The sequence below is a fragment of the Oryctolagus cuniculus genome, chromosome 7 (genome assembly GCF_964237555.1).
Source record: "Oryctolagus cuniculus chromosome 7, mOryCun1.1, whole genome shotgun sequence".
Classification (NCBI taxonomy): domain Eukaryota; kingdom Metazoa; phylum Chordata; class Mammalia; order Lagomorpha; family Leporidae; genus Oryctolagus; species Oryctolagus cuniculus.
This window is the reverse complement of record NC_091438.1, coordinates 52433195-52448723: the sequence shown is the minus strand read 5'-3', so window position 1 is coordinate 52448723 and position 15529 is coordinate 52433195. Positions and strand designations below refer to the sequence as shown.

General features: G+C 38.8%; 1 protein-coding gene across 3 annotated transcripts in view; it reads right to left on the bottom strand.

Annotated features, from left to right (window-relative positions):
- SPAG17 (sperm associated antigen 17) overlaps positions 1-15529 on the bottom strand; it is a 274935-nt gene that overhangs the window by 52642 nt on the left and 206764 nt on the right. For all 3 annotated transcript variants that reach the window (XM_051857350.2, XM_051857351.2, XM_051857352.2), the window contains 5 exons: positions 14376-14558; positions 13495-13608; positions 5359-5404; positions 3325-3424; positions 3055-3102 (listed from right to left, as the gene is read on the bottom strand). In XM_051857350.2, coding sequence (XP_051713310.2) covers positions 3055-3102; positions 3325-3424; positions 5359-5404; positions 13495-13608; positions 14376-14558 — 491 coding nt within the window. The remainder of the gene's footprint in view (positions 1-3054; positions 3103-3324; positions 3425-5358; positions 5405-13494; positions 13609-14375; positions 14559-15529) is intronic.

Sequence of the window (15529 nt, the reverse complement as noted above, 5' to 3'; positions counted from 1 at the left end):
TGGTGTGCTGCGGCTGGCCCACCGTGCTGATTCGAAGCCAGGAGCCGGGTGCTTCTCCTGGTCTCCCATGCGGGTGCAGGGCCCAAGCTCTTGGTCCATCCTCCACTGCACTCCCGGGCCACAGCAGAGAGCTGGACTGGAAGAGGAGCAACCGGGACTAGAACCCGGTGTGCCGGCACTGCAGGCGGAGGATTAGCCTATTGAGCCGCGGTGCCGGCCTTTTCATTTATTCTTAACAATAACACTGTGGGATGTTATTATTGTTGTCTCCATATTACTGCTCAAAAAGTCAAGGCAGAGAAATGCTTAACCTATTTCAAATAGTATAACTAATAAGAGGTAGGGTCTAAATTAAAACTTAGGTCTGCTTGCCTCTATGAGGTTGACAACTGCATATGCTTGTTAGTCACCCAATGTGGGAGCTGAAAGACACCGTATAGATTTGGCAACCTATCCATGCTTATATTTTATAGATAAGCAAACTGCCAGCAACCTGAGGTCGGTAAATAATCGGATTATGACTGATCCTGCATCTACCGACTCTAAGACCAGTGCTCTTATCCTAGATCTCCCGCCCTGAGAAACCGGACAGGCATGATCAAAGCACCATCTTATTTGAGCAGGTTTCATTTCTCATTAAAATACCTTATCTCTACAGCTTCGCTGCATTCACTCACCATGCTGTGGCAGACTGGCTGCTGCCCGCCACTCTCTTAAAACTGCTCACACAAGAGATCAGTAAACCTCACTGAGTGACTCCAGTCCCTTCCTCCCTTCCCATCTCGGATTCTCCCGTGACATCTGACTGTTGCTGACAGCTTTCCATTTCCTTGAGACTTTCTCCTTTCTTTACCCAACCCATCTTCCGTGTTGCCCAATGATGCATTTCACTTTTATTTTTTAAAAACACTTTTATTAGCTTATCATTACCTGCCTGTATGTTAAAATTTGAAACAAGGTTTCAGAATGTTTTTAGAAATTGAGTAGATAACACAAGCACGAGTACATCGTTCAAAGGTAGTAAAAAGCCAGTGATGAAAGGGAAGGCTCCAGCTCACCCTGACCCGGGGTGGGGGCGGCGGTGAGGGAGGGGATTCACTTTTCGTCCCTGTAGGCCAGTGCTGCCGCAAGGCTTTTGGATGTACTTTCAGGATCACAAGACCCAGGAAGGAGTTTCTGAGCCCCTGAAGCAGGTCATTAGACTCTCATGTGAGAGGTGTCTTCCCTGTGCCCTCAGGAAAGGAACGTTCTTGTTCTCTGAGGATGCAGGGACACAGAAAATGTTCTGCATCTCCTGGATTATTATGATTAGATCAAACTCCCCTATTCTGCTCCCTTCCCTTGTCTTCATTCCCCATCAACCCTAGCATACGCATCCTCAAGCTTCACCCTTTCTTCAGCTTGTCATTACCTTATGAAGTCTCCCAGGTCAGTGACACTTAAATACATTAGCATGATTTTTTTTTCCTGTTATTCTGTCTTTTGTTATAGGAGCCTCAGCTGCAGACCTCAGCTGAGCAGAGGAAAAGAGATTCTTCCTCTCCTATAGATAATGTCTTCCAGTTTGACCTTGTATGGGGGGAAAAGCTCTGAAATTCAATCTTTTTTTTTCCCACTAAACACTCTTTCTTTATTTTTTCTTTTTTTAAGGTTTTTATTTAATGAATACAAATTTCATATGTACAACTTTTAGGAATATAGTGACTCTTCCCCTCATTCCCGCCCTCCCACCTCCATGCCTATCCCACCTCCTACTCCCTCTCCCATTCCATTTTTCATTAAGATTCATTTTTAATTCACTTTATATATGGAAGATCAACTCTATACTAAGTAGAGATTTATACTGTTTGTGCCCACACAGACACACAAAGTATAAAGTATTGACTGAAGACAGGTTTTACCATTAATTCTCATAGTATACCTCATTAAGGACAGAGGTCCAACATGGGGAATAAGTGCACAATTATTTCTATTGTTGATTTAACAATTGACACTCTTATTTTTTATGTCAATGACCACCCGAGGCTCTTGATGTGAGCTGCTAAGGCTATGGAAGCCTTTTGAGTCCACAAACTCCATCAATATGTAGACAGGGCCATATGCAAAGTGGAAGTTCTCTCCTCCCTTCAGAGAAAATACATCCTCCTTTTATGGCCCCTTCTTTGCACTGGAGTCTCACTCACAGAGATCCTTCATGTAGGTGGTTTGTTTTTTTTTTTTTTTTTTTTTTTTTTTTGTTTTGTTTTTTTTTTTTTTGGTCACAGTGTCTTGGTTTTCCATGCCTGAAATGCTCTCCTGGGCTTTTCAGCCAGATCCTAATGCCTTAAGGGCTGATTCTGGGGTCAGAGCGCTATTTAGGGCATTTGTCATTCTATGAGTCTGCTGTGTGGCCTGGTTCCCATGTTGGAACATTCTCTCTTTTTAAATTCTACCTATTGTTATTACCAGACACTTGGTCTTATTTATGTGATCCCTTCTGAAACTCAATCTTATCTTAACATTTCACCCAACACATTTCCCAAGATAACCCTGACATTTTTATGAAGAAGTATATTCATCCAGGGAGTCATTCTAAAGAGGTGTCATGCAAATCTGTTCAACATGACCAAATGTTTTTGCTATATCTGCAAAAAACACAGGTGTATTTGGCTTGCTTTCTTCATGGTAAAAGAGCTGCTGGAATCCTCAGCTAGGACTGAAAGGAAACAAAGCTATTGACACATAGAGTACATTCCTCATGTGAATGTTGAGGAATATCCAAATGTGTATGACTGTGTTTTGCACCAAGTTCCAGAGTACCAATTCCCATAATGAAACTGCACAAAGTACAAAAGAGTACACTGAGAGCCTTCTTGCTTGGCAGAAGGAGAAGTCTGTTGGGTGGTGAGATGAACTTCCTCCATAAGACACTGACATCATCACACAGAACAGCTTGGATGGTGCAACCTTTAACCTACCCCACTCCAGGTTTCTATGGCTTAGGATATTTCACATGCTTATATATATATATATATATATATATATATATATATACACACTTGTGGATACTATTACCTCTTTTGGTCTATCTTTTCTTTCCAGCGCTTTGCTGCTTCTGTGTACCTGTGTGAAAGGAAAGCAAAGTATGATGAAAGGGACAGTGCTTTCAATCTACACATAAAGAAAGAGAAACCACTGCTGCATGGTGAATTGTCACCAGTGATGGGAGATGATGGGCCTTGAATTCATCGCTGTGGTCACCCATCGTCACGACACCCACATCTCTCCATTTCCTCAATTGTCGTATGCTAACACTAATGAGAACACATTATTGGCATAGTTTACCTCCATTTCTTCTCAAAGAAATCTTTCCCAAATGTTTCTGGTGGAAATTCTGGAGTAGCAGCCAAACATTGCTTGAATAAATCTGTTAGGTGGGCTGCAACTGTAAAAATAAATGCATTTAACTTGAACCTTCCATTCTTTACAGCACAACACACAATCAGACTCAATCATTTCAGACACTTAAAGAAAGTATTTACTTAATATATCATGTTTACTGGAATTTTTATGACTATGCTGGAATACAACAATAAGTCAGACTACTTTCATGAAATCTATTACTAGAGAACACACATTTTATAGTTAAAATGTAAAATCTAGTGACAACTCATTTGTTCCACATTAGGGGATAAATATATTCTAACTAGATGAAGTTTCTCATATCTAAAAGCAGTGAATCTTAAAACAAATGATCTATCATATTGAAATTATTTTTCTAAAGGTTTACCTGCTTCCAGGATCTAAGAATATGAATACCATACAATGGCTGTTTGATAATTTGGGCAGTGATTCTCACAGTACATTCAGAGGACATGGTCTTGGTGGAATGTCAACATGAGATTAAAAGAAGAAATAAATTTCCTTGTTTTCATGGCTATAACAGCTTATGAAACATGGATTTATACAAGTTAAATACGTTTTGTTACTGTAGGACTTTTCTGCATCCTTAATGTACAGTGTGACTTTCTGAGAAAATAAAACAATTTGTATATTTGTAGCATATGATATTATATTGGAATAAGGCTCATTTTGGGGAAGCTATCTCATTTTATTAGGAAACACGTACGAAATAAGTTGACTTCGGATCAATATTATTAATATGTCAGGGATATCTGTAAATACGCAAAGGGCTGTTTGCCTTCTGGATTTAAGATCTGTGTTGAGCTGCCCTTCACTGCTGGGCAGCCTGTGAGTTACCTCTGTTGTGCTGTTTCTTGTGCCAAAGGTTACATGTTCAAATGCTACAGGACAGGGTTGCCAGATGAAGTATAGGATGCCTAGATCAATTTTGTTGTTTATCCTAAATTCCATTATAACTAGGCCATTTGTATTTGTATTCACTAAACCCAGAAACCCCAGCACAGAAGAAACCCAGAAAAAGAGTGACAAGAGAGTATAAGGGGCAGGGAGATGTTGGGGGCTGTGTTGGAGCCTTCCATGCTGCTCATCCTGAAGGGGAAGCTGTTAGTCACCTACGGCCAAATGTCACCTTGTGGCAACGTGACATTTCAAGAGGAAAAATCTAGAAAAACAACAACAAAAAGAATGTACAGATCATCACACACAAAACATGGGTGAAATGAATGAAGTCCACACTTGTTAGCTTCTGGTCTTTGCCATATGGTCAAAAACCAAAACAAACAAATGAAAAAACAAAAACAGAAAAAGAACTCACCAAATTCTCCACTCCTGGTTTTTTGAACTATGAAATCATATAAGAGGGTCTTCAAAAAGTTCATGGAAAACGTGTTATGAAAAACTCTGCATGGATTTCAAATCTTTTCACACCAAAATAAGCTTACCTTTTAATTCCATTTTTCTAAGAAGTATCCTTGTTATAAGCAAGTTAGTGTAGGGCTCGTGTATATCCAAGAATGAGTACACTGTGATTGTGGAGATCTTCTAAGAGTAAACTGCACTGCACATATGATGTAAAACAGCACAGAGTTTTAGTGATCACTGTATAGTTACTCAGAATTTCTGGTGTGTGTGTGTGTGTGTGTGTGTGTGTGTCGGGGGGGGGGTGTTGTTTATTGGTTAGCTGTTTCTTTCCTATACTTCAAAGTCAAATGCCTTTGCTTTTCATTCAACAGATGAAAGTGAAAGATGATGTAGAAGCAGAGTTTTCAAGGATCTCATAATTCAGGCAGGATACAACATATAAATAAACCATTACAATCCAACATGGCCAACACAGTAGCAAAGATATATTTACAGTGCATTGTTATCTTATAAGAGAATGACTGATAAGTGTATTTAGGATAACTTCTCTGAAATTTGTAAATATGTTGCAGAAAAAAAATTAATAGCAGTTACCTTCATTAGCGTGACTTTTTGTAGTTTCCTCCATTTTGGGGAAAGACTGAAAAGAGGATAGAATTACTTAATGATAATGGTTATATTACACACAAAATTCACTTTGTTTAGAAGCATTTGTCATGTGCTGTAATTTATCTTTATGGAAATTACTGTAAAATGAAATCACTGTTAAGTAGTAATATGAAATTTACTTGGATTTTTTAGTCATTCCTTCCTTTCAACTAGCAAATTTCTGAAGACAGAAATAATTAAGATGCAGAAATTCCTTGTTCTTTCTCATTCAGTAGTTCATTAAACATTTCAATGAGTATCATTTTGTTCTGAAGATAAGAAACACTTTCATTTAAGGACATTCATAGCTGCTTATAATCAGAGGGAGACCCTAACAGGGTATTTGGAAGATTCAATAGGAGGGGCTTTCAGAAAGCTCATGGAAATGTGTATTATGAAAAATCATGCAAGAATTTCAAAACTTCTCTGCTTCAAAATAAACATATTTTTAATTCTATTTCCATGAACTATTTGAAATTCCCTTGTATACCAAGAACCAGATTTCCACAGAAATAAAGATTATGAAGAGGGAGCAAATGCTTCCTATAAGTGGCACAACTGCTAAATAAAACTTATAATATTTTGTCTTGAAATGTATAACATTGAACCAATTGTAGAAACACTGAATGATTCCAGTCAAGATGGCACAACAGAGAGGGAGCTTACTGCGCTAGTCTAGCGGAAGATAGTTTTAAAAAAATGGAGAGAGCAGAGTCTCAGGGAAGAGTTAGGGAAAAAATGGCAGAGGAAACTCCATGTAAATTACAGGGACACAGTAGACCTACACGGAGGGTGTGGACATGCACAACTCAGGACCCCAGCAGCCGACAGCCTCAGCACCAGTTTTGGAGTAAGGTGAGACCAGACTGCAGCAGTCCAAGCCACTGGTGATAAAGCTGTGGGAAGAGCCTGGCAGGAGTCCGGCTTGGAGCCCTGTGGGGAACAGTGCACCTGCCAACCTAGAGGGAAATAAAAGGAGGTACATTTCACTCTCTCCACCACCTGGCACCCACATCCTGTAACTAACTAGCCAAGAGAGGGTGGGCGCCATTTTGGTCATACGTAACAGCTGCACCAGCTCATGTCCACAAGCCCAGGAACAAGCCAACAGGAGAACCTGGCTGGAAAATTGACAGGGAACTGGAAGCTTATGACTGTGGGAGCCTTGTGTGCCGGGACTGTGAAAATACTGTGGCTGTGTGGGAGGGTGCAGGGAGTGGCTGGGATTTTGGGCATTGTGGGAGGCTCCACACGCTTGGGGCTCCCTGATTCCCTTGTGAGGGTCATTGCTGCAGGATTCGTGTTAAAACTGAGGACTGCAGCTGGCGCCGCGGCTCAATAGGCTAATAATCCTCCACCTGCAGTGCCGGCACACCAGGTTCTAGTCCCGGTCGGAGTGCCGGATTCTGTCCCGGTTGCTTCTCTTCCTCTCCAGCTCTCTGCTGTGGCCAGGGAGTGCAGTGGAGGATGGCCCAAGTCCTTGGGCCCAGCTACCACATGGGAGACCAAGAAAAGCACCTGGCTCCTGGCATCAGATCAGCGCTGTGCGCCGGCCACAGCTGCCATTGAGGGGTGAACCAATGGAAAAGGAAGGCCTTTCTCTCTGTCTCTCTCAGTGCCCACTCTGCCTGTCAAAAAAAAAAAAAAAAAAAAAAAAAGAAAAGAAAACCAACCAACCAACCAACCAAACAAACAAACAAAAAAACCCCTGAGGACTGCATGGATCCTTTGTGTGGTTTTTGTGGCAGCACAGATAAAAACTGTACTCACTGGGGCTAGCGCCCTGGCATTGTTCTCCTTTGAGGAGAGGTGGTGAGTGTGAGACTATGCCAACAGAACTGAACAAACCTCCCTTCTGATAAAAAGAAAAAGAAAAGAGGAGATTTACTATGCCCAATGTCACCTTAGACATTTCCCTCTGTGGGGAGCAACTCGGACTAGACTGTTACTGGAATTAAGACTTATTCTATGCATCTGCTCTCCCACAATATGGCGCTGGGAGAGGAGGAAACAGCTTCTACACAGCTGCCTCCAGTTCAACCAATAAACAGCAGGACCTGCTCCTGATTGGAGGAGAGCAGCGTACTCGGTGTGTGGGCAGCTGAGTTGGGATTGGTGGAAGAGGACTATAAAGGAGGAGAGAGACAACATGCACCAGGAACATCTATCTGAAGGAACACCTGAGCAGCCCCCGAGAGAGCCGGCCGGTGGTGTGCCGCTCCCCCGTGGAAGTGGGGAAAGTGGCAGGGGGAACCGCCCTTCCAAGGAGGTGGAAGGGACGGTAGCCAACCCGGGAAGAACCAGCAGCAGACCCGGGGAGGGCCGAGCAGACAAAAGAACAGCGCAGGGTCCTGTGTCGTTCCTCCGCGAAGACGGGGAGTGACACCCCTCATCCTAGAGTACTGAATAGCACTCCCTGACCACACCCAGCATGTGCCTCTGGGTATTCACTGAAAGAGCAGAGACAGTCCACTAAGCCACCGAGGCACAGCTCAAAGATAAAAACCATCATGGGGGAAAAAACAACAACAAATATCACCACAAATGCCCAATAATACATGCAGCAATTCAAGAAACAAGAATAAGGAAGACAACATGATGCCCCAAAAAGGAACACAACAACACTCAATTCTAGAATGTGAAGATGAACAGATTGATGAAATGCCAGAAACAGAATTCAAGAAGTTATCATAGTATTACTTAGAAGTAATCAGAAGCAAATTCATGAACTAAAGAAATCCATACATGACATGAATGAAAATTGTCCCCATGAAACTGAGATTTTAAAGAGAAATCACAACGAAATATTGGAAATGAAGAATTCAATAGAGCTAATAAAAAATATGGTAGAAAGCCTTAAGAATAGACTCAGTGAGGCAGAAGAAAGAATATCTGAGTTAGAAGACAAATCTCTGGAAATTTTAGAACAAAAAAAAAAAAGAAGAAATAAGAAAATTAAAACACAGTGTCGGAGATTTATAAGATATTATCAAATGACCCAACATATGGGTTTTAAGAGTTCCTGAAGGTATGGAAAGAGAGAATGGATTAGAAGGCCTTTTTAGTGAAATAATTATGGAAAACTTCCCTAATTTGGAGAAGGAAAGGGATATTCAAGTAGAGGAAGCACATAGATCTCCTAACAGACATGACCAGAAAAGATCCTCACTATGACACACTGTACTCAAATTCTCCACAGTAAAACATAAAGAAAAGATTCTAAAATGGGCATGAGATAAATGTCAGATTACTTTCAGAGTATCTCCAATTAGACTCACAGCTGACTTCTCATCAGAAACCCTACAGGCTAGACGAGATTGGCGAGATATAGTCCAAGTTTTAGGAGAAAAAAACCTGTCAACGAATACTGTACCCTACAAAGCTCACATTTAAAATGAAGGTGAAATAAAGACCTTCCATAACAAACAGAAACTGAAAGAATTTGTTACCACTCATCCAGCCTTACAAAAGATGCTTAAAGATGTGCTACACACAGAAACACAGGAACGTGGTAATCATTATGAAAGCAGATTAAGGCAGAAAATCTACCAGTAAAAGAACAAAAGAAATCCAAAGTAAGCAATAGTAATATATATGGAAAAATGGCAGGGCCAAGGCATTATTTATCTAAAGTCACTTTGAATGTAAATGGCCTCAACTCTGTAGTTAAAAGATACAGACTTGATGAGTGGATTAAAAAGCAAAACCCATTGATTTGCTGCCTAAAAGAAATACATTTCACCAACAAAGAAACACACAGACTGAAAAAAAAAAAGGAAAAACATACTCCATGCTAACAGAAACCAAAAAAGAGCTGTTGCAGCAATCCTAATATCAGCCAAAATAGACTTAAAAAAATTGCCAAAAAGACAAAGAAAGGTACTATATAATGATTAATGGATCAATTCAATAGGTAGAAGTAACTATCATAAATGTGTATGTACCTAATTACAGGGCACCTGGCTACTTAAAAGAAACGTTAATGGATCTAAAGGGAGACATGGACTCCCAATACAGTAGTAACTGGGGACTTCAATACTCCACTTTCAGCAATGGATGGATCAGCCAGACAGAAAATCAGCAAAGAAACAAGAGTTAATTGACACTATAGACCAAATGGACCTAAGTGATATCTACAGAACTTTTCATCCTACAGATGCAGAATACATATTCTTCTCACCAGTGCATGAAACTTTCTCTGGAATAGACCACAGGCCAGGCCATAAATCAAGTCTCAGCAAATTCAAAAAAATCATAATGATACCATGCATCTTCTCTGAACACAATTGAATGAAGCTGGAAATCAACAACTCACAAATCTCTAAAACATACGTAAACACATAGAGACTGAACAACATGCTCCTGAATGAATTTGATGAAATTAAAAGAGATATAAAAAATTTTTGGAAATGAATGAAGATGACAATACAATATAACAAACCTAATGGGATATAGCAAAAGCTGTGTTAAGAGGAAAGCTTAGTGATTGGCACCTACATCAAGAAATTGGAAATGTACCAAATAAATGAGCTATCAATTGATCTCAAGGACCTAGAAAAACAACAGCAAACCAAACCCAAAACTAGCAGGATAAAAGACATAATTGAAATTAGAGAATAAATAAATAAAAGTGAAACCAAAAAAAAAAAATACAAAAGATCAGTGAATTGAAAAGCTGGTTTTTGAAAAAATAGACAAAACTGACATACCATTGGCCCAACTAACCAAAAAAAGGGGGCAGAGAAGACCCAAATCAATAAAATTAGAAGTGAAAAAGGAGATGTAACAACAGACAACAGAAATAAAACGAATAATCAGAAATTACTACAAAGTGCTGTATACTAACAAATCAGGAAACCTAAAAGAAATGAATAGATTCTTGGACACATACAAGGTACCTAAATTGAGTCATGAACATAGAAAATTTAAACAGGCCAACAACAAATACATAAATTGAATCAGTAATAAAGACTCTTGCAGCCAAGGTAATCTCAGGACCAGATGGCTTCACTGCCGAATTCTACCAGACATTTAAAGAAGAACTAACTCCAGTTCTTCTCAAGCTATTCAAAAACAATTGAAAGGGAGGGAATTCTGCCAAACTCCTTCTATGAAGCCAGCATCACCTTAGTTCCTAAACCTGAAAAAGATATAACACAGAAATAGATTTATACACCAATTTCCCTGATGAACATAGATGCAAAAATCATCAACAAAATACTTGCCAATCAAGTTGAACAACACATCAGAAAGATCATTCACCCAGACCAAGTGGCATTTATCCCTGGTATGTAGGGATGTTCAACATTCTCAAATAAATCAATGTGATATATCACATTAACAAACTGAAGAACAAAACCATATGATTATCTCAATAGATGCAGAGAAAGCATTTGATAAAGTACAACACCCTTTCATGATGAAAACTTTAAACAAATTGGATATATAGAAGGAACATTCCCCAACACAATCAAGGCAATTTATGACAACCCCATAGCCAGTGTCCTATTAAATGGGGAAAAGTTGGAAGCATTCCCACTGAGATCCGGAACCAGACAAGGATGCACACTCTTACCACTGTTATTTAATATGGTCCTGGAAGTTTTAGCTAGAACCATTGGGCAAGAAGAAGAAATCAAAGGAATATGAATTGGGAAGGAGGAAGTCAAACTATCCCTATTTGCAGAGGACATGATTTTATATATAGAGGATCTAAAGGATTCCATGAAGAGACTATTGGAATTCATAAAAGAGTTTGGTAAAGTGACAGGATATAAAATCAACACACAAAATTCAATAGCTTTTGTATACACAGACAATGCCACAGCTGAGAAAGAACTTCTAAGAGCAATCCTATTCACAATAGCGACAAAAAAACCTGAATACCTTGGAATAACTTTAACCAAGGATGTCAAAGATCCCTATGATGAAGATTATAAAATATTAAAGAAATAGGAAAAACAAAAAATGGAAAAATATTCTATGTTCATGAATTGGAAGGATCAATATCATCAAAATGTCCATAGTATTGAAAGAAATTTACAGGTTAAATGCTATACCAATCAAGAATACCAAAGATATAGAAATATAGAATATATTTAGAAATATAGAATACTTCTCAGATATAGAAAAAGCAATGCTGAAATTCATAAGGAAACACAGGAGACTCCCAAATAGAAGAAATCATACAACAAAAACAAAGTTAGAGGCATCACAATACCATCTTTGAAGAAATACTGCAGGTCATTTATAATTAAAACATCCTAGTACTGGTATAAAAACAGATGGATAGACTAATGGAATAGAATAGAAATGTCAGAAATCAACACATGCATCTACTACCAACTTATCTTTGACAAAGGAGCTAAAATCAATACCTGGAGCAAGGACAGCATCTTCAACAAATGGTGCTGGGAAAACTGGATTTCCACATGCAGAAGCATGAAGCAAGATCCCTACCTTACACCTTACACAGAAATCCACTCAAGATGGATTAAAGACCTAAATTTACGAACTGATACTATCAAATCATTAGAGAATATTGGGGAATCCCTGTAAGACACTGGCATAGACAAAGTTCTTGGAAAAGACCCAGAGGCACAGGCAGTCAAAGCCCAAATTGACAAACAGAATTATATCAGATTGAGAATCTTTTGTACTGCAAAAGAAACACTCAACAAAGTGAAGAGGCAACTGACAGAATGGGAGAAATTATTTGCAAAGTATGTACCTGGTAAAGGATTAATAATCAGAATATATAAAGAGATGAAGAAACTCAACAACAGCAAAACAAACAACTCTGTAAGAAATGGCAAAACACTTAAACAGGCATTTTTCAAAGAGGAAATCCAAATGCTGACAGACACCTGAAAAAATGTTCAGGATTGGGGCCAGCGCTGCTTGCTGCCACTTGCAGTGCCAGCATCCCACAAGGGCACCGGTTTGAGTCCCAGCTGCTCCACTCTGATCCAGCTCTCTGCTATGACCTGGGAAAGCAGTAGAAGATGGCCCAAGCTCTTGGGGCCCTGGTTGGAGACCTAGAAGAAGTTTCTGGCTCCTGACTTTGGATTGGCTCAGCTCCAGCCATTGCAGCCATTTGGGGAGTGAACCAGTGGATGGAAGACATCTCTCTCTTTCTCTCTGCTTCTGCTTCTCTGTAGCTGTGCCTTTAAAATAAATAAATCTTTTAAAAAAATGGCCAGGATCACTAGCCATCAGGTAAACACAAATCAAAACCACAATAAGGTTTCAACTCATGCCCCTTAGAATAGCTTTCATACAAAAACCAATAAACAACAAATACTGGCAAGGACATGGGGAAAAAGGTACCCTAATCCACTGTTGGTGAGAATCTAAACTGGTACAGCCACTGTGGAAGACATTATGGAGAATCCTCAAAAATCTGAATATCGACCTATCATATGACCCAGCCATTTCACTCCTGGACATTTACTCAAGGGAAGTGAAATCAGCATATGTTTATTCCAGCTCAATTTCCAATAGCTAAGATATGGAACCAACCTGAATTTCTGTCAACTGAAGACTGGATAAAGAAATTATGGGATAAATACACCATGGAATGTTGCTCAGTGGTTAAAATAAAATGAAATCCTGTCATTTGCAACAAAATGGGTAAAACTGTTATGCATCATTCTTAGTGAAATAAGCCAATCCCAAAAGGACAAATACCATATGTTCTCCCTGCTCACCCTGATCTGTGATAACTAATAGAGCAGCTAAAAGGTAATCTATAGAGGTGAAATTAACACTTCAAGATGCAATGCCTTTGAACAGCCATTGTCTCGACTGTTGCGGAACAATTTTTTTTCCCTGTACAATTTGTTGAACTCTTTACTTAGTATAGAGTTAACTGTATGTGTATAAAGTTAATTGAAAATAGATCTTAAAAAAATAAGAATGAGAATAGTAGAGGGAGGAGGAAGAGGGGTGGGAGGGCAGGTACGGTGGGAAGAACCACTATATTCCTAAATTATATTTATGAAAAGCATGATGTTTGTATTCCTTAAATAAAAAGGTTTCTGAGAAAACAACACTATATTGGTGTACTGAACATGTTCTCACCATAACTAACTTGAGGAGATCTGCAGCATTGCCTCTTTCCTCTTCCATTCTGGAGTCTTTAACTGCCATTTCCTGTAGCTCATCTTCTTTCTTTAGGATGTGGTTTATATATTCCTAAATAAGCAGAACAAAATAAATTGATAAAGCCCAGGAATAAGAGTACAAAACAAAAGCTTTAAAGACCACAAAACAGAATTTTATGGGGACCTCAAAGAGGTCCTGCTTGTAACTGTGCTTCAGTGTCCTCAGCAATTAAATGGACAAAGTTCGGTTGGATTCTTCCAAGGGTCTTTTCAGGTATGTTTTATATGATTCTGTCCACAAGCGTAAGCTGCTGAGTCTATGCCTTTGCTTCCAAGAGAAATATACTTGACTTTTCCCATAAGTAGTTGATCCATCCCCAAAAATAATGATCCCATGTTCTAGATAAGATGCTGTATATATAATCATAAACAAAATACATATAATTCCTATTCTGAGGGAGTTAACAGAATAAAATGTGAGATATCAGTGATGTGATCATACAGTTAACATCATATTTATAAGCCTGTAGGCCACTTCCAAAGCCAACAATCCTTTTCATCCATGGGCATTTAATATCTCTAGAGGTGTACAGTCCAAATAAGAGTAAGACTACACATAGCTATCACATATAAAATTTTCAAATCTTCTCAATGTCTTTGGGGTCTTTTATAATTCATACACCTTTTGGGAAGCATTGAGTATTTTCTACCTTTCAACCTTCTGCTCTCTGAAGATTAACACTTGAGTTTCACTAGAAGATATTGTTAGAATTATATAATTTCAGGTTTTTCAAGCAAATAAGACCCATAATCGCCCTGTTCTTGATCCTTTTGGGTCGATTATCTGAATTTTATTACCTTCAGGGAAACCTGAAGCTCCAGTTTCACTTCAGGCTTTATAACCTCATGCTGGGTAAACTGACGTATCTGTAGCACATTGGGTCCTTTGAGGATAGGGGCTGGGGCACTCATTAGTTGTTTGCATCCAATGTTAAGGCCCTTCCAAATGTGAGTGCCAAATGGAGGTCCTGGAGTTTTTTTCTGTTAACAAAACAGCAAAAGAACCACCAAAGATATATAAATGTTTAACATTAATATTTTTAAAACTTAGTAATTTTATGAAGATACTATATCAACTCTTAAGAATACAATGGTGACAAAATAGAGCTCTGCCCTTATAAAGTTCTCCAAATGGAAGGAGAGTTTATAATAGAATTGAGAAAACCTTACTTTTTATATGCTACCAAGAATCTATATATTTTAAACCCTGATATATTTAAAAACACTAGGTAGCATTTGCGGTCTAGGCCATATCATGTGCTTCATTTTAAAAGTCTCTGCCAGTGAGAAGTATTCATATTTGCTGGGGCTTTGCTCCTCCTACCAGGTGTATATGTTCATAGCCTAGGAGTTTCAGTAGAAGAGAAGAAATGGCCTTCATTTATGTCAGGTGTAGCATATTCTTTGTCGTCATATAGCGCCTTCAATTGGGACACGGCCTTATTAAGTCACTTGGTGTGAGCTCTTCATTATCAAAAACAATGGAAGTTTAGAGTGACTTGTCCTAAATCCCACATTAATAAGTGGAAAAGAATAAAATACAATCCACCTTCATCTCATCCTGTGATTCATTATTCTAACAAAGAAATTTAACAGAAAGATAGAAGTAATTTAAAAAAGAACAGAAATCCTTGAGCTGAAAAGTACATTAAGGGAAACTGAAATCATGATAGAAGGCATCAGCAGAATAGATCAAATAGAAGAAAGAACTAATGAGCTCAAAAATAGGCTATTTGAAAATACAGAGGAATAAAAATAGAATGATGAGGAATGGGTAAGCTTATGGGAAGCTTGTGACAGCATTAAAGGGGCAAATATCCAAGTTATTGGGATTTAAGAAAGACTTGAGAAGGCCAAATGGCCAAATGCATAGTCAAAGAAATAATAACAGAAAATGTCGCAAACTTAGAAAAATTATCCAGCTATCGGAAGGTCAGATTCAACTCAACCAA